Source organism: Oncorhynchus kisutch, linkage group LG1, assembly GCF_002021735.2.
Source record: "Oncorhynchus kisutch isolate 150728-3 linkage group LG1, Okis_V2, whole genome shotgun sequence".
Taxonomy (NCBI): Eukaryota; Metazoa; Chordata; class Actinopteri; order Salmoniformes; family Salmonidae; genus Oncorhynchus; species Oncorhynchus kisutch.
In genome coordinates this window covers 17,828,404-17,854,534 of record NC_034174.2, presented here as the reverse complement: position 1 = coordinate 17,854,534, position 26,131 = coordinate 17,828,404, and the positions used below count along the sequence as shown (strand labels likewise).

General features: G+C 42.9%; 1 protein-coding gene across 12 annotated transcripts in view; it reads right to left on the bottom strand.

Moving 5' to 3' along the window:
- The window catches only part of LOC109877466 (band 4.1-like protein 1), a 180,809-nt gene that overhangs the window by 73,182 nt on the left and 81,496 nt on the right, over positions 1-26,131 (bottom strand). For 11 of the 12 annotated variants that reach the window (XM_031790623.1, XM_031790881.1, XM_031790998.1 and 8 more), the window contains exons 4-7: positions 17,789-17,893; positions 1,694-1,736; positions 872-947; positions 256-474 (exon numbers count right to left, since the gene is read on the bottom strand). In XM_031790623.1, the coding sequence (XP_031646483.1) occupies positions 256-474; positions 872-947; positions 1,694-1,736; positions 17,789-17,893 (443 nt within the window). The remainder of the gene's footprint in view (positions 1-255; positions 475-871; positions 948-1,693; positions 1,737-17,788; positions 17,894-26,131) is intronic. The other variant, XM_031790662.1, reaches the window with a different exon arrangement.

Below are 26,131 nucleotides of genomic sequence, written 5' to 3'. Positions count from 1 at the left end.
AAAAACTATAGGAAATCATAGAATTTTGAAACAGGGCGCTTTCCTTTGCCAGACGGGCCGTTTGATCTGAGTATACCCATTTCTCCAGGCACCACTACACCACTGGATGTAATCAAAATGGATTTACTACAAACATGCAACTGAAATAAATCTAACTGGGCCAAGAGCATTTATTCTGATCATGTGACCATAGTCATGGCCCTATCATTTTTCTGGTGGTCAGAAGATACTCTTGACCCTGACCATAACTCCTACCTGTAGTTACGATGGAGCTCCATGACCCTCTCCTCCAGCTCTCGCGTCTGATTGGGTGCGAAGCGGAAGTCGCTGACGTAGTCGGGACCGTGGTCATCGGTGTCATAGTCTCCCAGCTCGGCCTGCACGGCGTAGGAACCCAGCAGGGCGTGGGTCACGAAGGAGCAGGGCAGACGGCCTGACAACATGTCATCTCTCAGCTGAAGACACAGGTAGTACCTGTCATAAAAGAGAGAAAGAGAGAGAGGGGGGGGTGGGACAAGGGGAGAGGGACTAGTTCAAATAAGGTCTCACCAAAGGCAAGCTCCAATGAGAATGTTGAGGAGTTAATCCATAACAGCCAGTGGAACTCCAAATGTAGCTAAACCTGTAAATAGAGAATGTTTTTGAATCCTTTGCAGTGAAATATGCCCTGTAAATCATTACAATCGTAAAAAGTATTTCTGTACAAACGTTTGTTGTTTGACAGAGATAGTTCAATGTGAGAACTGATAATTATGAGAGACTTTGCGTGCTGCCAGTTTATATGTATGTACAGTATGTGTGTGTGTATATAAAAACAATATGTGAGAATGCTATGGGGGCCTCTTCACACTGCTCTGCTGTACAACAGTACCTGGTGATGTCCTCTGTCAACTGGGAGGGGTCTGGAGGGTAGAACTTGACAGAGAAGGCAAAGTGCCAGGGAGCAGCTGAGGAGCGACACAGGAGATGTGATGAGTTTACTCCCCATGTGGACATGTATCACAAAGGTGTGAGTGACACACATGCAATAATAACAGTAGTAATAATAACAACCATAATAACCAACCATAATAATAATTAGGAGGGTGCTTATATTTGTCCTATTTCACACATGTACAAGTGTGTATTAAAACACATGTGGGAATTGGAAATGTGCGTGTCCCAACTCCCCCTGAGACACCCTCAGAGAGTGGGGTCACATGTATGACATAGTCATAAAATCACCATAACATGTGTCACAATAAAGATCTATTTGTGTGAACAGGCTCCAGCAGCAGCATAGTAATACACTTATGTTAAACAAACTCATTATATCATCTTACATAATGGGACTAAAGCTTCTGATTCTACTGCATAAGTATTTAGCAGATTCCATATACAAACAGTATATAATTAAGCAATAAGGCCAGGAGAGGTGTAGTATATGGTCATTATTCCACGGCTAAGGGCTGTTCTTAGGTACGACGCAACAGGTGCCTGGATGCATCCCTTAGCCATGGTATAATGGCCATATACCACAAACGCGAGGTGCCTTATAGCTATTATAAATTGGTTACCAACGTAATTAGACCAGTAAATAGCATAATTTTGTCATTCCCACTGTATACGGTCTGATATACCACAGCTTTCAGCCAATCAGCATTCAGGAATCGAACCATGATATATGTGCTGCGTGTGGGCCGAGGATACTCACTGCGCATCTGCTTCTTGATCTCCTTGGAGGGGTCCAACCAATTCTGAAAGACATATAGGAGAGACAGAAATAATTCCCAGGGGTCTGTGAGAGAAGTAGCTAATGCACACCCTGTTGCCACACACTCATTCATCCTGCAGCTCTAATTGCAGATGGTGATTCTAGTGAAAGCATTTGCATATGGTTCAATAGAAAGAGGAGGAGAGGGATGCAGGAGGAACCCTCCCCCATTGAGACTTTCAGCATGAGGAGATGAGAGTGGCAGGCCCAGCATCTGTTTGCCCATTGTGACAGTAAATGACCACCGGCCAGTTAATATCCTATCAGCTTGTATCACACCAGATCTGTACAATGACATAATTCAGCATGAGAAGCTTGTGCTAATAAAACGTCCTCCTTCAACGCACACCCTCGTTTCCCTTGTGAAATCTCTGAGATCATTCCCTGCCCTTTGACAATGTGTACTGTTAATGTAGTTGAACAGGAAGAGTGAATACGCCTATTGCATGGTTAATAACGCAGGCAGCCGTATGCCGAACCACAAACAGTGAGCTTCTCAGCATCCCGAACCTGAGTGGCACATCCCAGCTGCTGAGTAAGGCTGAAAGCTTTTTTGGCAGTCACTATCACTTCTGCCAGAGTGAAATCAGGAGTGGAAAAGGTTGAAACAGCACAGCAGTCTCCAACATCTTCTTTGGAAAACCACAAGTGTTCCTGACAACTTCAGAACACACAACCTGAAAAATAGACACTAAAAATCTGAGATCCAACCACAAACTCTCTTTCTCTCTCTCACACACACACACACCCCAGGTGAGGTCCATTTACATTTTAGTAATTTAGCAGATGCTCTTCTCCAGAGCAAATTACAGTGCATTCATCTTTAGATAGCTAGGTGAGTAAACCACATATCTTAGTCGTAGTAATTACAGTCGTGGCCAAACGTTTTGAGAATGAAACAAATATTAATTTTCACAAAGTCTGCTGCTTCAGTGTCTTTAGATATTTTTGTCAGATGTTACCATGGAATACTGAAGAATAATTATAAGCATTTCATAAGTGTCAAAGGCTTTTATTGACAATCACATGAAGTTGATGCAAAGAGTCAATATTTGCAGTATTGACCCTTTTTTTTCAAGACCTCTGCAATCCGCCCTGGCATGCTGTCAATTAACTTCTGGGCCTCATCCTGACTGATGGCAGCCCATTCTTGCATAATCAATGCTTGGAGTTTGTCAGAATTTGTAGGGTTTGTTCGTCTACACGACTCTTGACGATTGACCACAAGTTCTCAATGGGATTAAGGTCAGGAAACTTCCTGGCCATGGACACAAAATATTAATGTTTTGTTCCCCGAGCCACTTAGTTATCACTTTTGCCTTATGGCAAGGTGCTCCATCATGCTGGAAAAGGCATTGTTCGTCACCAAACTGTTCCTGGATGGTTGGGAGAAGTTGCTCTCGGAGGATGTGTTGGTACCATTCCTATTCTTGGCTGTGTTCTTAGGCAAAAGTGTGAGTGAGCCCACTCCCTTGGCTGAGAAGCAACCCCATGCATAAATGGTCTCAAGATGCTTTACTGTTGGCATGACACAGGACTGATGGTAGCGCTCACCTTGTCTTCTCCAGACAAGCTTTTTTCCGGATGCCCGAAACAATTGGAAAGGGGATTCATCCCAAACAATTACTTTACCCTAGTCCTCAGCAGTCCAATCCCTGTACCTTTTGCAGAATATCAGTCTGTCCCTGATGTTTTTCCTGGAGAGAAGTGGCTTCTTTGCTGCCCTTCTTGACACCAGGCCATCCTCAAAAAGTCTTTGCCTCACTGTGCGTGCAGATGCACTCACACCTGCCTGCTGCCATTCCCGAGCAAGCTCTGTACTGGTGGTGCCCCAATCCCGCAGCTGAATCAACTTTAGGAGATGGTCCTGGTGCTTGCTGGACTTTCTTGGGCACCCTGAAGCCTTCTTCACAACAATTGAACCACTCTCCTTGAAGTTCTTGATGATCTGATAAATGGTTGATTTAGGTGCAATCTTACTGGCAGCAATATCCTTGCCTGTGAAGCCCTTTTTGTGCAAAGCAATGATGACGGGACGTGTTTCCTTTCAGGTAACCATGGTTGACAGAGGAAGAACAATGATTCCAAGCACCACCCTCCTTTTGAAGCTTCCAGTCTGTTATTCAAACTCAATCAGCATGACAAAGTGATCTCCAGCCTTGTCCTCGTCAACACTCACACCCGTGTTAATGAGAGAATCACTGACATGATGTCAGCTGGTCCTTTTGTGGCAGGGCTGTAAATGCAGTGGAAATATTTTTGGGGGATTTGCATGGCAAAGAGGGACTTTGCAATTAATTGCAGTTCATCTGATCACTCTTCATAACATTCTGGAGTATATGCAAAATGCCATCATACAAACTGAGGCAGCAGCTTTGTGAAAATTAATATTTGTGTAATTCTCAAAACTTTTGGCCACGACTGTACATTTTCCTCAATATATCAACAAAGTCAGAGCTAGTAGGAAAAGGGAGGGAATGACATGACTAGACTGACATGTCTTATTTCAGATACTCTTTTAAGTGTTTCAGACATTTGAGGGTTTCGGACGTTTTCAGAAAATTGTCAGGGACTCCGCTGTCCTAGCATCAGGGGGAAGCTGGTTCAACCATTGGGGTACTAGGGCAGAGAAAAGCTTTGGTCCTCCAGTGTTAAATCAGTGTGCTAAACACATTAATAAGCAGAAGTAATGTATTATCCTCAAGAATCTATCTAACGTCGGCCTGGGCCAAAGATCACTCAATTACGAAAAAGGTCCTGGGTCTTTTGTCTCCTCTCTGTAGAGCACTCCATTAGTAATAACAACTGTTCTCACTGTTCTGCTAAAGGAGACTGCAGTCATAGTTCACAAAGCAATCATAAACACAATTAATGTTCTCCCAAATGGTGTGGAGATAATATTCTCAAAGAGAGGCAGAGAGGAGTGTCTGAGAACTATGTTTCTTAGAGCTTGGTGAGAGCCTGGTTATCCTAGGGTTATTTTGCATACAATCTTCCCATAACGCCCTGGGAATGGTTTCAGGATAGTTACTTGGCTTTGGAACATTCTCAGCACATTTAAAGCTGAAACCATGTTTCTTAGAGCTTGGTGAGAGTTTATGTACATTTTGCAGCAGGACCGTATTTATTTTCAAATATTAGTTTGGTGATACCTTTCCATAAAAACCAAGACTACTTTGCTTTCAATGACTTTGAGAAAACCCGGCCCACAAGACCCACTCTCATCACGGCCCTCTCCCGAGTCTGAGGGCCCGGGGACTCACACTTTACCCGGGGGTGTGGCTTGGCCTGGCGGCGCTGAAATGAACATTCTCGAGGCCATCAAATTACTACGCTCTGAGATAGTTGAAATGTAAACGGAGGTAGTTGCAACGATTGAGGCCCAAATACAGGTTTCTGTTACTTTAAAAGCAGATCTAACCAACCTGTGGAACGAGACAGTGCCAGAAATCACATCACTCAAAACAACAACAGAGTTGCACACTACAACGATTGCAGCACTGGAGATCTCCGCTACCAATGTCTCCGACTTAACCACCTCCCTGGAGGCTGACGTGAAACGCCTGGCTGTGGATTACAAAAAGGTGCAGGAGAGTTGTATGAGTTTAGAGGGATTCTCTCGCCACAATAATCTGAGACTGGTATCGGTCGAATAGTCAGCGGAAATGTCTCGCGCCACGGATTTCTTTTCTGGGCTACTGAAGGATTTTCTTGCCTTAGATGAGAAGCCCCTGATTGATTGTGCCCACCGGTCGCTGCTCCCAAAGCCCCGGGATGGTGAGAGTCCCCGTGACATAATTCTTCGAGTGCACTTTTTCCATGAGAAGATGGAGATTCTCTGACAAGCCCCCAATACCATTCTGAGCTTCCAGGTACAGAGGTTCTCCATCTACCAGGACTACTCCCCCACTGTTTCCAGGCAGCACGCAGCTTTCGGACAGGCCAAATGACTACTACGGGACCATCCAGGTGTCAAGTATGGACTGCGATTCCTGGCCCGTTTATATCTCATAATGGTAAAGACTACACATTTGAGTCTCTGGATGAGGCTATGGCTCACATTCAACATCACATCAAGAAGTCTTGAACTTGCTCATAGATCAGCAACTGTTGCTTGCGAACTGTGGATAAGCGGGACTATGGGTTTAGGTTTAACACCGCACTCTTACAGACATAATGTGCGAAGAGAACATGTTCTATTTAGGCTTGTACCTCATTTGTGGAGGTACTGTCTGGGATGGGTGGAGGTGGTTGGGGGAGGAAGGAGGTTGAATTGTTGAGTTCTAATGTTGTCATTCTGTCTTTTTAGTTTTTTTTCTGTACTTTTTCCAAATATCTTGCACCGTACATTATTACTCTGAGACAAGTTATTCTGGGGTTTTTGGGTACTCATTGCTTTTCCACTCTATGCTCTAATGACAGGGTTGTATCACGGGAGTGCTCAGGGTTGCCGAGATAATACGATCAAGAACATTTAATGGAACATCAAAGGGGTTAACAATCCCGTGAAGCGTAAGAGGGTGCTGACACAATTTAAGGGTTTGAATGCAAATGTTGCATTTCTACATGAGACTCACTTGAGCATTTTAGGATGCGTAGGGACTTGCTTGTTTATAGGTGACCAAATAGTTATTTTCCACCATAATTTACAAATAAATTCATAAAAAATCCTACAATGTAATTTTCTGGATTTGTTTTTCTCATTTTGTCTGTCATAGTTGAAGTGTACCTATGATGAAAATTACAGGCCTCTCTCATATTTTTAAGTGGGAGAACATGCACAATTGGTGGCTGACTAAATACTTTTTTGCCCCACTGTATGTTCTGCTCTACCATAGGGGAGTCTCTCAAAGCATACCTACGCGGCCAAATAATTTTTTATACAGCCAACCAAAACAAAGTTTGCTCTCAGCGACTTCGGGACCTGAACGAATCCATAGCCACATTGGATGAGAAGTATGCTACAGATCCTTCCTCTGATCTACATAAAGAGCGCCAACTACTCCAATCTGAATTTGATGAGCTTTCTACCAGGCAAGCTGAACAGTTACTCTTGCGAGCTCGATACAGAGAGTATGAACAAGGCGACAAGGCCAGTAAACACCTTGCAATTCAGATCTGTAAATCTGAGGCCTCATGTTTAATCCCACAAATAAGGACCCTGTCTGTTGCCACCACATTTATACATAAAGAGATCAATGATCAATTCAACCAATTTTACTCTGAGCTATACACCTCTGAATATCTTCAAGACCCTTTGCTGATTGATTGATTCTTAAATGGCTTGAATATGCCTTCAATTGATACAGACACCCATGACTGTCTAGAAGAAGAATTTACACCGGAGGAGATTGCAACAGCAGTGTCCGCAATGAAAAGTGGTAAATCACCGGGTCCGGACGGTTTTCCAACCATATTTTACAGGACGTTTACTGGTCTGCTTTGCCCATTCTCTTCTCGATTATTTTCAGAGTGCCTTAATACCTCAAAGCTACCGCCTAGTCTTTATCAGGCTTCAATTGCATTAATATTAAAGAAAAACAAAGACCCCCTGGAATGTGGATCCTATCGCCCAATCTCGCTTTTAAACTGTACAAAATCCTAGCCAAGCTGTCAGCCATCTGTATGGAAGGCTCGCTGCACCAAGTAATACACTCTGACCAGACTGGCTTTGTGAGAAATAGGCATTTGTTTTTCAATATTAGACGCCTTATGAATATACTGTACTCCACAGCATCGGGGGACCCGGAGATGGTGGTCTCACTTGATGCAGAAAAAGCTTTTCACCGCGTTGAGTGGGACTACCTAACAGCTGCCGTTTATAGATTTGGCTTTGGCCCCAAATTCATTGCGTGGATAAAGATTCTTTATTTTTCCCCATGGCTTTGGTACGGACTAACAACTTGTCCTCTGACTATTTTCCCTTGCACCGCGGATCCAGACAGGGTTGTCCACTCTCCCCCCTGTTGTTTGCTTTGGCAATCGAGCCTCTTGCCATTGCACTATGCTCTAATGATGCCATTCAAGGTATAATCAGGAAGGGCTTAGAGCAGAAAGTCTCGCTATATGCTGACAACCTCCTTTTGTTTATCTCTAACCCTGATACCTCATTGCCACGTGCCTTATCTGTTCTTAAATTGTTTGGATCAATCTCAGTGTCAGATGTAAAACGGAACCAGCCACACTGTTGCATATGTTTTGGGGCTGTCATAAACTGTCAGGTTTCTGGGAATTAATATTTAAATGTTTCTCTGACATGTATGACACTGATATAGATCCGTCTCCCCTTACAGCCCTTTTTGGAGTACTGCCCATAGGTATCCCCCTGTCAAGAATCCAGTTGGACACTGTTGCTTATACAACTCTTTTAGCTAGACGGCTAATACTACAGAACTGGAAGATGGCAGCTCCCCCATCTTATAAAAATTGGGTGAGAGATGTGCTGTGCTCTCTGAAACTAGAAAAAATGATATTCAATACACGTGGGAACCCCAAACTGTTTTATGAGGATTGGGCTCCATTCCGGTCTTACTTTAAGCAGTCCATCCAGTGATGGCGTTCATATTAAAACTAAATAGGTCTGTATTTGACTCCCCTGTGACTTAAGGGTTGGATGAGCATTTCTTTCTGTTTTTGGGGGAGGGGGGGCATTAAGGTTGATGATGTGCTTATTGATTGTGACCTGCGGATGCCTTGTTCATCTTGCCCGGTCAGAGACTATAATGTGAGCTTGTTTTGCCCAGTTTTTTTTTTTTTTACATTTTGTTCACGCTTACATAAAATTATTATATATTTTTTCTTCTTTTAAAGCATTGTAAACGTTATTTTTGGTCCAGTGGATGGTCATTGGGTTGTTGCATTTCTCCACCCCTATCACTTGACTGTTTACAGGAACAATGGTGAGGTGTTTGCTCTGTCCCTGTACTACAGATTGCCCTTTAACCTTTGTAGCCTTCTGCCCAGTGTGTTTAACTTCTCTAAAGTGTGGTATCTTTAAAGCAATTTTTTGTAGTATTTTTTGTAGTTGGGTATAATTTTCTAGTTGAGTATATATATTGTTTTGTGTTGTCTTGTGTATTAAACTGAATAAACAGAGTGTTATAGGGCTGTCATTCCCATTGAAAGGAAGTCTAAGAAAGGTAGATCTGTTCTATGTGCGCTATTTCTATTCTTCCCATTCTTAAGTTTCGTTTTGGCGTCAAAAGACTGAAAATACAATATTTTTGGTTATGGAACAGGTACTTCACAGCAGTTTAGATGGTACAATAATTATCTACACTATGCTTCCTTGTTTTGTCACATAAACTGGAATTAGGCAAACTAATAGAATATTTGCAACCAGGAAACGGCAAAGGATTTCTGCATAGTGCATCTTTAAGGAAATTGACAAAATAACATTATTTTACAGAACATTACTTTAACAGAACGTTTCCTAAAAGTTCAAACATAGTTACCTTGAATTACATTTTTGGTAATGGTTCTAGGCACTGGTGCAACACTGTTTCTCTGGATCCCCAGCAAGGTTGGAGTTCAATGCAACAGCATACTAATCAGCTACCAATTGTTTTTATATATATAAAAAATAATTCAACTGGTGTACTTCAGAGTAACGTTTCCTACAAGTTCCCTCATGGTTCCATTTAAAGTCATGTTCTCAAATTGTTCCAAGAACATTAAGAAAACTTTCCATAAAATATCACAAGAAAACTATAGTAACATTCAAAGAACATTCTAAGAATGTTATGTAAAAACATATACAGTACATTCCCTTTTCAGCATCAACTAAACACCCTCTATCTTATTGCGTTTAGTTTTGTTGGCCACACCTGATCTTAATGAGTGCTTGTTTCCTTTGAAATTGGGTCTGTTTAAATAGACTAAAATGAACAGCTTTGTATGAATATAAAAAAACATGGCATGCTATCTCCATCCTTGAATCTCAAATCAAATCAAATCCTATTTTATTTGCCACATACACATGGTTAGCAGATGTTATTGCGAAATGCTTGTGCTTCTAGTTCTGACAATGCAGTAATAACCAATGAGTAATCTAACCTAACAATTCCAAAACTACTACCTGATACACACAAGTGTAAAGGGATAAAGAATATGTACATAAAGATATATGAATGAGTGATGGTACAGAACGGCATAGGCAAGATGCAGTAGATGGTATCGAGTACAGTATATACATGTGAGAGGAGTAATGTAGGGTATGTAAACAAAGTGGCATAGTTTAAAGTGGCTAGTGATACATGTATTACATAAAGATGCAGTAGATGATATAGAGTACAGTATATACATATACATATGAGATGAGTAATGTAGGGTATGTAAACATTATATTAAGTAGCATTGGTTAAAGTGGCTAGTGATATATTTCTACATCAATTTCCATTATTAAAGTGGCTGGAGTTGAGTCAGTGTGTTGGCAGCAGCCACTCAATGTTAGTGGTGGCTGTTTAACAGTCTGATGGCCTTGTGCATCTCAGTGATTTATTGTGCCACAATATATTGTATGATTTATGTCAAATTAATCAAATGTATCTTATCTGTGCTTGGAGTTCAAAACAATTAACCTGAGCTAGCAGTGTCCCTGCAGCCTAAAATTGTACGTTCCCAGAACAGACAAAATGTTCACTTCTGTTTTCAGAACATCTAAAAAAACGTTAAGTTTTACCGGACAGGAAACTTATGACTTCATTCCAACAACAAATGGGAACCCAAAAACGTACATTCAAACAAATTCAAATGAACTATGGAATATGCTAGCTGGGAAGGACATTTTAATCACATACTGTATTGTTTGGCTGAGAGTCACTGAGGACCCCAGACAGTATAGGCTACCATGATATAAGCCTGATATTGAAGAGGAGACCTACCTGCTCTCAGAGGTACCTATGCTGTGAGAAATAACATCTTTCAGCATTTACCTCTATTGTTTCACACTCTCTCACACATAAACACACATGCACACACACACCACACACAGAAACACAATTTATTCTCTTCTCCAGACAGAACTGGCTCCAAAACCTCAACCGCTTGTGACAAATCAGATCACAACATGTTGTTCTGTAACTGCTACAGTTTTTTAAAATTGCTTGGGTACACTACATGACCGAAGGTATGTGGACACCTGCTCGTCGAACGTCTCATTCCAAAATCATGGGCATTAATATGGAATTGGTCCCCCCTTTGCTGCTATAATAGCTTCCACTCTTCTGGGAAGGCTTTCCACTAGATGTTGGAGCATTTCTGCAGGGACTGTTGGGCGATTAGACCTGGCTCGAGTTGGCGTTCCAATTCATCCCAAAGGTTTTTGATTTGGTTTAGGTCAGGGCTCTGAGCAGTCCAGTCAAGTTCTTCCACACCGATCTCGACAAACCATTTCTGTATGAACCTCGCTTTGTGCACCGGGGCAATGTCATGCTGAAACAGGAAAGGCCTTCCCCAAACTGTTGCCACAAAGTTGGAAGCACAGAATCTTCTAGAATGTCATTGTATGTTGTAGCGTTAAGATTTCCCTTCACTGGAACTAAGAGGCCTAGCCTGAACCATTAAAAATAGCCCCAGATCATTATTGTTCCTCCACCAAACTTTACAGTTGGCACTATGCATTCGGCAGGTAGCATTCTCCTGGCATCCACCAAACCCAGATTTGTCCGTCGGACTGCCAGATGGTGAAGAGTGATTCATCACTCCAGAGAATGTGTTTCCAATGCTCCAGAGTCCAATGGCGGCGAGCTTCACACCACTCCAGGCGACGCTTGGCATTGCGCATGGTGATCTTATGCTTGTGTGCGGCTGCTTGGCTATGGAAACCAATTTCATGAAGCTCCTGACGAACAGTTCTTGTGCTGAAGTTGCTTCCAGAGGCAGTTTGGAACTCGGTAGTGAGTGTTGCAGACTATTTGTACGCGCTACGCATTTCAGCACTTGGCGGTCACATTCTGTGAGCTTGTGTGGCCTACCATTTCGCGGCTGAGCCATTGTTGCTCCTATACTTTTCCACTTCACAATAACAGCACTTACAGTTGACCGGGGAAGCTCTAGCAGGGCAGAAATTTTACAAACGGATTTGTTGGAAAGGTGGCATGTTATGACTGTGCCACGTGAAAGTCACTGAGCTCTTCAGTAAGGCCATTCTATTGCCAATGTTTGTCTATGGAGATTGCATAGCTGTGTGCTCGATTTTATACACACATCAGGAATGGGTATGGCTAACTTTGTATATATAATATATATAGTGTAATTCACCTATTACAAATGCAGCCGTTCGCACAACTGTCTTACCAACATAATGCAAACTAAATGCTGAAAGTAAGGCTACTACTTTCAGCATTTAGATTGCATTATTTTGGTAAGACAGTTGTGCGAACAGCTGCATTCACATAGGCTGTTTGTAATAGGTGCAAAAAAAATGACTTAATAGCAGTTTGCTTTAGAATTCTGTGAATGCGAACAGAACAAAACATTGGTACCAAGTCATACAGAAGGCCTAGTATACAAAATATCTGATCAATAAAGGCATGACAGAATCTATATTTAGGCTAGTTAAATTAACAGTAAGCAAACGCAGTAAACAAAAAGCAAATGGAAAATAACCAAAACATAGCCTACCAGCTACCAGTTTGATGCAGCCATGCGCACCTGTTTTACCAAATAAATAGGCTTATATGTCCCCTTCAGAAACACATTGTGACATGGCAAAATACACTTCAGTGAATCAAATTCCACCCACGTAATCAATTAAGCAATGCCAGCCTAACATAAATATGTTCCCAATACTTACAGTTCCATTTACAACCACGAAACCGAATAGCCTACCAAGAAAACAGTAATAGAATGGATCTATTTCTATGATGAAACACACCGATATGTAGCTATACCCAGGGTATAGCATTTGGGTTGTTGAATTGGAATTATATTGAATTCCAATTATATCACGCTATACCACAATAAACATAAAAGTGCAAATGCTTTTGAACAAGAAGCTAGCGCGAAATCTCCGCTGCGCTCTATCAAATCAGATCAAATTTTTATGGTCACATACACATGGTTAGCAGATGTTAATAGTTCCAACCATGCAGTAATATCTACCAAGTAATCTAACAATTTCACAACAACTACCAGTGTAAGGAATGAATAAGAATATGTGCATATAAATATATGGATGAGCGAAGGCCGAACAGCATAGGCAAGATGCAGTAGATGGTATAGAGTACAGTATATACATATGAGATGAGTAATATATGATATGTAAACATTATATAAAGTGGCATTTTTAAAAGTGGCTAGTGATACATTTATTACATCCACATTTGTATTATTAAAGTGGCTAGACATTTGAGTCAGTATGTTGGCAGCTGCCACTCTATGTTAGTGATGGCTGTTTAACAGTCTGATGGCCTTGAGATTGAAAAACAGCTTCTATCTCTCGGTCCCAGCTTTGATGCACCTGTACTGTACCTTGGCTACTGGATGAAAGTGGGGTGAACAGGCAGTGGCTCGGATGGTTGTTGTCCTTGATGATCTTTTTGGCCTTCCTGTGACATCGGGTGGTGTAGGTGTCTTGGAGGGCAGGTAGTTTGCCCCCGGTGATGCGTTGTGCAGACCTCACTACCCTCTGGAGAGCCTTGTGGTTGTGGGCGGAGCAGTTGCCGTACCAGGCGAAGATACAGCCCGAAAGGATGCTCTCGATTGCGCATCTGTAAAAGTTTGTGAGTGTTTTTGATGACAAGCCAAAATTCTTCAGCCTCCTGAGGTTGAAGAGGCGCTGTTGCAGCTTCTTCACCACGCTGTCTGTGTGGTTGGAACATTTCAGTTTGTCCGTCATGTGTACGCCGAGGAACTTAAAACTTTCCACCTTCTCCACTACTGTCCGGTCGATGTGGATAGGGGGTCCTTTGTTTTGGTAACTTCTAGTGTGAGGTTGTTTTCCTGACACCACACTCCAAGGGTCCTCACCTCTTCCCTTTAGGCCGTCTCGTCGTTGTTGGTAATCAAGCCTACCACTGTAGTGTCGTCTGCAAACTTGATGATTGAGTTGGAGGCGTGCATGGCCACATAGTCATGAGTGAACAGGGAGTACAGGAGAGGGCTGAGAACGCATCTTTCTGGGGCCCCAGTGTTGAGGATCAGCGGGGTAGAGATGTTGTTTCCTACCCTCACCACCTGGGGGCAGCCCGTCAGAAAGTCCAGGACTCAGTTGCATAGGGCGGGGTCGAGACCCAGGGTCTTGAGCTTAATGACGAGTTTGGAGGGTACTATGGTGTTAAATGCTGAGCTGTAGTCGATGAACAGCATTCTTACATAGGTATTTCTCTTGTCCAGATGGTTAGGGCAGTGTGATTGTGATTGCATCGTCTGTGGACCTATTGGGGCGGTAAGCAAATTGGAGTGGGTCTAGGGTGTCAGGTAGGGTGGAGGTGATATGGTCCTTGACTAGTCGCTGAAAGCACTTTATGATGACAGAAGTGAGTGCTAAGGGGCGATAGTCATTTACCTCAGTTACCTTAGCGTGTGTATCTACATGTCCAGGCAGTCTGTGTGTTGGAGTGAGAGGATGTGTGTGTGTGCTATTGATGTGCATGTTTACTCATAAGCAGCAGTCCCTGCGGTTATATCCGCGGGGCAGGTAGGTTTAGGGTCATTCTTTGGAACAGGAACAATTGTGGCCCTCTTGAAGCATGTGGGAACAGCAGACTGGGATAGGGATTAATTGAATATGTCCGTAAACACACCAGCCAGCTGGTCTTTGCATGCTCTGAGGATGCGGCTAGGGATGCCGTCTGGGCCGGCAGCCTTGCGAGGGTTAACACATTTATATGTTTTACTCACATTGGCTGCGGTGAAGGAGAGTCCGCAGGTTTTGGTAGCGGGCCGTGTCAGAGGCACTGTTTTGTCCTCAAAGTTTCGTTTGTCTGGGAGCAAGACATCGGGGTCCGAGACAGGGCTGGTTTAATTTTTGTTGTCTGTGATTGTAGACCCTGTCATATTCCTCTTGTGTCTGTGCCATTGAATTGCGACTCTACTTTATCTCTATACTGACGCTTAGCTTGTTTGATTGCCTTGCGGAGGGAACAGCTACACTTTTTGTATTCGGTCATGTTTCCAGTCGCCTTGCCCTGATTAAAAGCGAATGCTGTCACCAATCCACAGTTTCTGGTTTGGGAAGTTTTTAATAGTAGCTGTTGGTACAACATCACCGATGCACTTGCTAATTATCTCTCTCACTGAATCAGCACATTGCGGACACCAACGTCTTGCTTCCGGACAAGCTAAACACGTTCTTTGCCCGCTTTGAAGATAACACAGTGCCACCGACACAGCACGCTACCAAGGACTGTGGGCTCTACTTCTCCGTGGCTGGCGTGAGTAAGACATTTAAGCGTGTTAACCCTCGAAAGGCTGCCTACCCAGACGGCATTCCTAGCCACAACCTCCAGCTGGCTGGAGTGTTTACAAACATATTCAATCTCTCTCTATCCCAGTCTGCTGTCCCCACATGCTTCAAGATGTCCACCATTGTTCCTGTACCCAAGAAAGAAAGGTAACTGAACTAAATGAGAGACTAGTCAAGGATCATATCACCTCTACCTTACCTCACACCCTACACCCACTTCAATTTGCTTACCGCCCCCGTTAGATCCACAGACGATGCAGTTGCAATCGCACTGCCCTATCCCATCTGGACAAGAGGAATAACTATGTAAGAATGCTGTTCATTGACTATAAATAAGCATTCAACACCATAGTACCCTCCAAGCTCATCATTAAGCTCAAGGCCCTGGGTCTGAACCCCACCCTGTGCAACTGGGTTCTGGACTTCTTGACGGGGCGCCCCCAAGGTGGTGAAGGTAGGAAACAACACCTCCACTTCGCTGATCCTCAACACTGGGGCCCCACAAGGATGCGTGCTCAGCCCCCTCCTGTACTCCCTGTTCACCCATGACTGCGTGGCCATGCACGCCAATGTCACAGGAAGGCCAAAAAGATCATCAAGGACATCAAGGACAACAACGACCCGAGCCACTGTCTGTTCACCCCGCTTTCATCCAGAAGCCAAGGTCCCTACAGGTGTATCAAAGCTGGGACCGAGAAACAGCTTCTATCTCAAGGCCATCAGACTGTTAAATAGCCATCACTAGCACATTAGAGGCTGCTGCCCTATAAACATAGACTGGCCACTTTAAAAATGGAACACTAGTCACTTTAATAAAGTTTACATATTTTGCGTTACTCATCTCATATTTATACTGTATTCTATCCTATTCTACCTGTTCTATCTTAGTGTGTGCCGCTCTGACATTGCTCGCCCAAATATTTATATATTCTTAATTCCATACCTTTACTTTAGATGTGTGTGTATATTTGTGAAATTGTTAGATATTACTGGTTAGATATTACTGCACTGTTGGAGCTACAAACACAAGCATTTCACTACACCCGCAATAACATCTGCTAAACACGCGTATGTGACAAATGCAATTTGATTTGATTTAACCTGGGCTGGCTCCTCTGTTTCAAGATCATCAGAAACAGTCGCTGGAGGGGGATGTGGAGCCATTATCCTGATGGTGCTTTTGGAAGGGTGGGGAGGATCTGCACGTGGAGCTAGCTGGAGCTCAGCAGGCATCATGGTGGTTTGACGCTGTTGCTGCTGCTGCTCATTGCTCTCCTTCTCCTTTTGGCTTTGCTTGGGTACTTTGGTGAAGCCAATTTCCGATATCCATCATGGCAGATTACCTGGTTCAAGCTTGGTAAATAGGCTAAGGCTAATACCCAGGAGTTGGAACCGGTTCATGGAACAGAACCAAAAATCGTAAAATAACAATGTTTTTCAAGGAACAGAAACAGAAATTAAAGTGATCAAAACTGTTCCAGAACAGAACCGTTATTTTAAAAAATGGGAACTGATTGGTAACATTATTTTACGTTCTAGGCCTTTTTTCCTAGTCCCACAAAGAAACCAAACAAAGCGCCTATGCAAAGCTCTGACTGTCACTGAGAAACTTATTTTCAGCCTGCCAGCTGAAAATCTTTGTCAGTTTGTGTGTGTTTAGGCCATCTGCCCCTCCCTCCTCCAAAGCATAGACTACTGTACTGACGTTACAAGCATGATTCAGAAGATAGTGAATGGATTAACATTTTCAACACTAGTTAAGGATACTATAGGCCTAGTTATCACGTTTTATGTTGGATTTATCAACTACAAAAAGGTAAGACGTGTTTTTAATTCTGGTGAAGCTGTGCACACAAGCTTGTTAGCTAGCTACCTCAAAAGACATGAAAAGTTCCTAGGTATAATTCTGTGAACTTAATTCAGATAATTCATGTCATAATAAGATGTCCAGCACTTCAAGCCTACCTCCTCAACCCTCTCCTCCTCAACAGATTTTGCAACAACCTTGTCACTCAATCATTTGGTCTTTTTTGCTATTTTTATATAGGGACATACAACTTAAACTGAGGTGGCATAAGTTTCAATTGAGGGGGCTAGGCCCTCTTTTCCCCCTCGTGGAGCTGTGCCTGTATTACATACCTTGCCTGTGGTTGAGGTGTACAGAGGTAAGGTAAACCCAAAACACACATCCTCAAAACAACCCTAATACTAGCTAACTGACTGTCATGACCATTCAGTTCTGTCTCAGTGCCAAATCTTAGCCAGTGGCGTAATAACTAATTACATCGATTCTAGTACAATTACCCTTCCTGGTGTCGTTTGGAGAGTCAACAGACATCAGAGGAGCACTAGTCAGCCTTTCTAATGTAGGCTATGATGATGAAGTGTGCAAATGTTTTCTAAGGAGTTTAGAGTGCCATGTTTTCACCATCGCCAGTTTAGGGTGCCATGTTTTCTGATGTTTCCTCCTCCAGCTATGTCATCTGTTATTATGATTTTTCTGAAGTCAGTATTACATGAGAGGAAGAAGTAAGAATGGGGGATAAAGAGAGCAGGGGAGGAAAGGAGGAAAAAAGAGCAGGAGTGGTAAATTAATGGTCACAGCATCTCCATGACAAAGCACTGACCTTTTGGCTTTCTGCATCACTGTACATTAGGCCAAAGTAGTCCTTCTCCAGCAGGTTGAGGTGCTCACACACCATGTCCAGCAAGGCCTGTCCTTTGCAGTGCTTCTGCAGAAACACACACACAAACACACGTGCCACAAATAAAGTGTTATTTAATCAAGGGTCAGGTGATTTCTGACCATGTGACCTGGCCTCACTAATTAAAGCATTACGGCACACCTTACAAAAATGTACCATGGTACTACTATGGTACTTTCATTCATACCATGGTACTACTATGGTCATTTCACTTATACCATGGTATAGTCTGAATCATGATGGTACTACAATGGTACTGCCATTATACCTAAATATTACCATGGTGCTCCATAATTTAAACCATGGTATAGTCTGAATCATGATGGTACTACAATGGTACTGCAATTATACCTAAATATTACCATGGTACTGCATCATTTATACCATGGTATAAATCTGAATCATGGAAATGTACCATGGTCTTAGCTTTCAATTATGATGTTACTGCCATGCACCTAAATAATACCATGGTATTGCATCATTCATAACACGGTAGATGTGGATCCTGGAAATACCATGGTTTTAACCGGCATCCTACATTATTACAACTCACAATTATGATAAATGGTACCAATAATTATCATATGGTACCATCTTTATTAATTGTCTGTTACCATAGCACAATGGCAGTATAATACATTAAATAAAAAACCCAAGGTCAAAAGAGTTTGGCTGGTATTATATTGATGAATTTATATACCAGTATAGGAAAGTTTTTGATAAAGTCAGAGGCAGGCTAATACTGTTGGTCCAAATGTGTCTGTAACATCAAAGAAAAAGGGAAAGAGGGGTAATACTTTCTGTATTAATAGTACCGTTTTTTTGCTCATCTTTGGGTTTCCTTTTTTGCCAACCTAAAATGTGGGCGAATGTAAAATATATGGTAGCCTAATCCTTGGTATTTTGTAATCATATACTGTATTTATAGTCAAGGGGTGTTGCGCTTGTTTCGGCCCACAGAGGGAGCTGCTCGCTCTAGTGGTTGCATCACGTGCTCTCACTCTCACGCTAACCTGCCTATTAAATGAGTCAGTTGAATGAGAGAGCCAACTGAAGAGAGAAGCACCAGATAAATGAAATATTTTAAACATTTTCATCACAGTGAGCAATTGTAAAGCATAGGATGTGAAACACCCAGTTATGCGGAGTGTAATGATATAATATTTTTTTTAATGATGTTTGGATAGTTGAATTAATTTATAAAAGTCTGATAGCATAGAAGCTAACGTCGGCTAAAGTTAGCGCCAGTCAAGCTAGCTTGTCGTAATCATGGCGACAGGACAAACTCCCTTCATTCTTCTCACCATACCCTATCCAGGTCCCAAGGTTTAAGAGGATATACTATGCTACTTGACCATGTGTGTTGTGGTTTTTCACTATGAGCTAAAGGGGTTTAAAAGGGTACTAGGCCTACGCTTTTCCATTGCAGAGCGAGTAATCAATGTTGCATTATGTGAGCACCATAAATTACTTTGTTTTTGGTCACTTTACCTGAAAAATGGTGAGACACAGACAATCATAATACATTGTAAACAACTACCATGCATTCATGTGTCACTACATGCTGCTAGTACAAAAAAAAATGTATTTTTTCATTGTACTACCATGATTCATTTTTGTACCATGGTAGCTAGTACAATTTTAAGAAATAGGGTTTTTTGGTCACTGCCTTGGCAGGAAAATACCATGGTACTGGTGCAAATACCATGGTATTTTCCTGCCATGGTAGTACAATGAAAAAACTACCATGGTACTATCATGTTTTTTTTGGTCAGTACCATGGCAGGAAAATAACATGGTATTGCAACAGTACCATGGTATTTTCCTGCTATGGTAGTGACCAAAAAAAGAGGGTTTCCTGGTTAGGGTTAGGGGTTAGGGTTAGGGCTAACCCAAACCCTATTTTTTTCATTGAACTACCATGGTACATTTTTGCAATGGACTGCATGGTTTTGTTGACATGCACACATTTTTATTACTGGAATTATGTTTATTAGAGCGTCATGTAACTTCAAATGTATCAACACAACAGAATGTGTCTCTCCTCAACATCATCCCCAACCAGATAGGGAAGCCATCTTGACACCAGCTACTATCTATTGTTGTCTACAGACTATAACAGCTCTTCCCTTGAGTGCTGTGTTACAGTCAGAATTCATCAAATACTTGACTTGGAAAATGAAAACAGAATTTTAGAGGAAGATTGCTTTCTGCATGATACGTGGTCCGAACAAACAGTGGATTGTCGAATGTCACTCATATAACTGTATCCAAATTATTTACTTTCTGATCACATTCCTGCGAAGGAAAGACAGAATACGTGTGAAAATAGTTGTGAAGTTACTCAAATGTCCAAAGAAATTCTAGCCAAGAGAGTTGACTGATGGGGCGGCACTTTCGCAAATTATTCTAGCAATGTTATACCTTCATGTAACTTGAACAAAAATAGGGAAAAAAGATTGTGTGTAATTTCAAATACACATTCGTACATAACAAAACATCACTCTGAAACCAGCACAGTAGCATGGTACCCTGGTCTGTAGATCCCAGAGTTCAGACTATGGGTGCTGCTGCACACACACACAGATACACACACGCTTTTCCCTTGGGGTCATAGCCAGCGAGCTGTGTGTGTGAACTGTGTGTGCTGCTCTCCAGGGAGCAAGCTTCTGTGCTGCTCATTGCTTGCTTTCCCTAGAGCCTGGTTTCCGTGGTGGCAGGCAGACAGAGCAAGTCGTTGCCAGGGAAACAGATGCAGATGTATGCTCCCTCCCTCTATTTTTTTGTTCCTTTATATCTCAAGGCCAGAGCTGGAGGGAGTGTCTCCTTTGGCTCATTATGGTTGAAGAGATGGTGGGGCAAGACTCTGGAAGCACTTATGAACTCTTACTGTCACTCACCCCAGTCGCCATGGTTGTGGAGAGAAGACATGGATGTGGTTGTGGGGTCTGTATGGAGTGGACTGTATGGCTTTAGCATGAGCTATTAAAAGCCCAGTGCAATCCCAGTTTCACAGGAAAATGTTATTTTCCTGTGTTTTATATATATTTCCACTATGAGGTTGGAACAATACTGTAAAATTGTGAAAATAATGATGCCATTTTAGTGTAACCTATTTGAAAAGAACACCTAAAATTTCATCACCAGGAGGTAAATTTGTTAATAGACCAATAAGAAAGAGAGCTCTAAACCTCTCTGCCAACAGTTCGTTTTTGGATTTACCCTTCCCACTCAGACCACTCCCAGACAGTCCTAGCAAAATTCTTGCTTGAGAAATTGGTCTTTGCTAAGTAGCAATTTTTGTAATTTATTTTTGGCCATTTTAATTGAAAACAATCCCAGTAAGGTACCTAATTGTTACCCAGAAAATATTTGATATTGATATTTTAAAGAATGGCTGCATTGGACCTTTAAAGATACAGTATGTATGGGCATGTTTAGGATCTTAATATGCAGTGACTAAGGCATTGAGGCGTTTCTACATGAACACTCCCTTTAACAGTGCAATTCAACTCCACTTTGAGCACTTTCACAGCAAATGACAAGCGTTTTCTCTCAAAATAAACACTGAAACCATTGCAAAGTGTACAAACAAACTCATTGTCAGAGTCACAGAGCATTTAAAAAAATATATGGCTCCCAAAATAGCTCCATTCTACACAATAACAGAGTGCAGCTCATCCATGCATGACTTGGTAGAGTATACACCAGGGAACTGAAGGAAGGGGTGAGGGAAGTGTGGGAGTGCGTAGCCCCATCTCCCCTCTCTCCACTGTGGCCCCTTGGGAGCCAGAGCCAAGCAGCCATGACAAGACAGGCTAATTAACCCTTGGATGGGGCAACTCCTCCAGTGAGAATTGTCACAAAGGAGTGCCTGCCTTCCCTCAACGCTATTATTATCAACTCCTAGAGCATGGAGGAGGTTTGATATGACAGGCCTGACGTTCCAACCCACCAATTAAACACAGGAAGGGGTTCGGTGGGAGGCCAGGAGTGAGGTGACGATAAACGTTATGCTGCAGCAGCAGCAGCATGGATGAGTAAAAAGAGAGGGTTGATTTGTACATAATTTTGTAGCAATGAATGGAAGTACAAAAGGAAGCAAATGATACTTCTTTGCATAAAGGATTTGAGAATCATAATGTGGAGTTTTATTTCCAGTGCTGAGAACAGCTTGAGTTGCTTGAGAGTATTTGAAATAAATAAAAATTGCGACATTTTCTTTTCAGAAAGATTGATAAAAGCAAGGGAAATGTTCTAGAGATTATTATATCAGAAACACACTCACATACCGGAAGTATCCTAAGGGCAGCTCGCAATAACACAATATTCTACTTTACTGCACCTGGGTCGCAAAATTGAATGAGTATAGATCTCCCATTGCTCTGTCACTGGGTTTTGTCGAGGGATTTTATTGGGCAGAAGAGGGATGTCATTTGACCCTCAAATTGTACAATATTTCTGCTCTGTTATGTTGCATATCTATATATATAGGAGGCTTTCAGCCAAGCTTTAGGGTTTTGATAATATATACTGAACAAAAATATAAACGCAACATGTGAAGTGTTGGCCCCATATTTCATGAGCTGAAATAAAATATCCCAGAAATGTTCCATATGCACAAAAATATTATTTTTCTAAAATGTTGTACACACATTTGTTTACATTCCTGTAAGTGAGCATTTTTCCTTTGCCAAGATAATCCATCCACCTGACAGGTATGGTATATCTGAGTCACTGGCTTACTGGGGCTCTCTCATGCCGTCCCTGGAAGGGGTGCGTCACCTGAGTGGGTTGATTCACTGATGTGGTCCTCCTGTCTGGGTTGGCGCCCCCCCCTTGGGTTGTGCCATGGCGGAGATCTTTGTGGGCTATACTCAGCCTTGTGTCAGGATGGTAAGTTGGTGGTTGAAGATATCCCTCTAGTGGTGTGGGGGCTGTGCTTTGGCAAAGTGGGTGGGGTTATATCCTTCCTGTTTGGCCCTGTCCGGGGGTGTCCTCGGATGGGGCCACAGTGTCTCCTGACCCCTCCTGTCTCAGCCTCCAGTATTTATGCTGCAGTAGTTTATGTGTCGGGGGGCTGGGGTCAGTTTGTTATATCTGGAGTACTTCTCCTGTCCTATTCGGTGTCCTGTGTGAATCTAAGTGTGTGTTCTCTAATTCTCTCCTTCTCACTTTCTTTCTCTCTCTCGGAGGACCTGAGCCCTAGGACCATGCCCCAGGACTACCTGACATGATGACTCCTTGCTGTCCCCAGTCCACCTGGCCGTGCTGCTGCTCCAGTTTCAACTGTTCTGCCTTATTATTATTCGACCATGCTCGTCATTTATGAACATTTGAACATCTTGGCCATGTTCTGTTATAATCTCCACACGGCACAGCCAGAAGAGGACTGGCCACCCCAACCTCTCTAGGTTTCTTCCTAGGTTTTGGCCTTTCTAGGGAGTTTTTCCTAGCCACCGTGCTTCTACACCTGCATTGCTTGCTGTTTGGGGTTTTAGGATGGGTTTCTGTACGGCACTTTGAGATATCAGCTGATGTACGAAGGGCTATATAAATAAATTTGATTTGATTTATATCAAGAAGCTGATTAAACAGCATAATTATTATTATTAAAGTCAGCAGCATATCACCCTACATACCACTGCTGGCTTGCTTCTGAAGCTAAGCAGGGTTGGTCCTGCTCAGTCCCTGGATGGGAGACCAGATGCTGCTAGAAGTTGTGTTGGAGGGCCAGTAGGAGGCACTCTTTCCTCTGGTCTAAAAAATATCCCAATTCCCGAGGACAGTGATTGGGGACACTGCCCTGTGTAGGATGCTGTCTTTTGGGTGGGACGTTAAACGGGTGTACTGACTCTCTGCGGTCATTAAAGATCCCATGGCACTTATTGTAAGAGTAGAGGTGTTCCTGGTGTCCTGGCTAAATTCCCAATCTGGCCATCAAACCATCACAGTCACCTAATAATCCCCAGTTTACAATTGGTTCTTTCATCCCTCTCCCCTGTAACTATTCCTCAGGTTGTTGCTGCAAATGAGAATGTGTTCTCAGTCAACTTACCTGGTAAAATAACAGATAAATTATTACACAGGTGCACCTTGTGCTTGGTACAATAAAAGGCCATTCTAAAATGTGCAGTTTTTTCACACAACACAATGCCACAGATGTTTCAAGTTTTGAGGGAGTGCACAATTGGCATGCTGACTGCAGGAATGTCCAAAAGAGCTGTTGCCAGAGAAGTGAATGTTCATTTCTCAACCATAAACTGCCTCAAATGTAGTTTTAGAGAATTAGGCGGTACATCCAACCGGCCTCACAACTGTAGACCACAACCCAGGACCTCCAGATGCGGCTTCACCTGCGGGATCGTCTGGGGGAGGGCTGGTGCTGAGGACTGTCTGTCTGTCTGTAATAACGTGCCTTTTGTTGGGAAAAAATGCCTTCTTTGCTTGCTCTTACCCAACAATGCAGTCTTCAATATCAGTAGTACTAGTTGATAATAAACAGCTAGATGGTGCCGACCGAGATGGTTGCCTCGCTTCAGGTCCTTAGAAAACTATGCAGTTATTTGTTTTTTATGTGTTATTTCTGACATTGTTAGCCTAGAAAATCTCAAGTGTTATTACATACAACTGGGAAGAACTATTGGATATAAAAGCGATGTCAACGTACCATCATTACGACCAGGAATACAACTTTCCCGAAGCGGATCCTTTGTTCGGACCTCCACCCTAGACATGTAATCTTATCCCAGAGGCCGACCCAAAACAACATGGTCACCCTGGACATGCAATCTTATCCCAGAGGTCGACCTAAAACAATGCGGTCACCCTGGACATGCAATCTTATCCCAGAGGCAGATGGAGCGGCCTACTGGTCAGACTCAGAAGGCGAGCACACCATCCACCGCTTCCGAGCATATTTCTCGCCAATGTACAAGCTCTAGATAACAAGGTGGACGAAATTAGAGCACGAGTTGCCTTCACAGAAACATGGCTCACTCTGGATATGTTGGCAGAGTCCGTACAGCCACCTGGTATCTTCATGCATCGCGCCGACAGAAACAAACATCTCTCTGGTAAGAAGAAGGGCGTGGGTGTATGCCTTTATGATTAACGACTCATGGTGTAATCTCAACAACATACAAGAACTCAAGTCCTTTTGTTCACCCGACCTAGAATTCCTTACAATAAAATGCAGACCGCATTATCTTCCAAGCAAATTCTGACTATACGCTGACTAGGTGAGCAAGTTTATTAGCAAGTGCATCAGAGATGTCGTTCCCTATGTGACCATTAACACCTTCCCTAACCAGAACCCGTGGATTGATGGTAGCATTCACGCAAACTGAACTAAATGACTATCGCCCCCATTGCGCTCACTTCTGTCATCATAAAGTGCTTTCAGAGACTAGTCAAGGATCATATCACCTCCACTCTACCTGACACCTAGACCCACTCCAATTTGCTTACCGCCCCAATAGGTCCACAGATGATGCAATTGCCATCACACTGTACACTGCCCTATCCCATCTGGACAAGAGGAATACCTACAGTATGTAAAAACGCTGTTCATTGACTACAGCTCAGCATTTAACACCATAGTTAGTGCACTCCAAACTCGTCATTAAGCCCGAGACCCTGGGTCTGTGCAACTGGGTCCTGGACTTTGACGGGCCATGCCAATGTGGTGAAGGTAGAAAACAACATCTCCGCCCGCTGATCCGCAACACTGAGGCCCCACAAGGGTGCGTTCTCAGCCCTCTCCTGTACTCCCTGTTCACCCATGACTGCGTGGCCATGCACGCTTCCATCTCAATCATCAAGTTTGCAGATGATACTACAGTGGTAGGCCTGATTACCAACAACGACGAGACAGTCTACAGGGAGGAGGTGAGGGCCCTGGGAATGTGGTGTCAGGAAAATAACCTCTCACTCAACATCAACAAAACAATGGAGATGATCGTGGACTTCAGGAAACAGCAGAGGGAGCACTCCCCCATCCAGATCGACAGGACAGTAGTGGAGTAGGTAGAAAGTTTTAAGTTCCTTGGCGTACAAATCACAGACAAACTGAAATGGTCCACCCACACAGACAGCGTGGTGAATTTTTGAAAAGTCTATGTACAGTCATTTTTGCAATTCATTCCAGTGATTGGCAGCAGAGAACTGGAAGGAAAGGCGGCCAAATGAAGTGTTGGCTTTGGGGATGACCAGTGAAATATAACTGCTGGAGCGCGTGCTATGGATGGGTGTTGCTATGGTGAC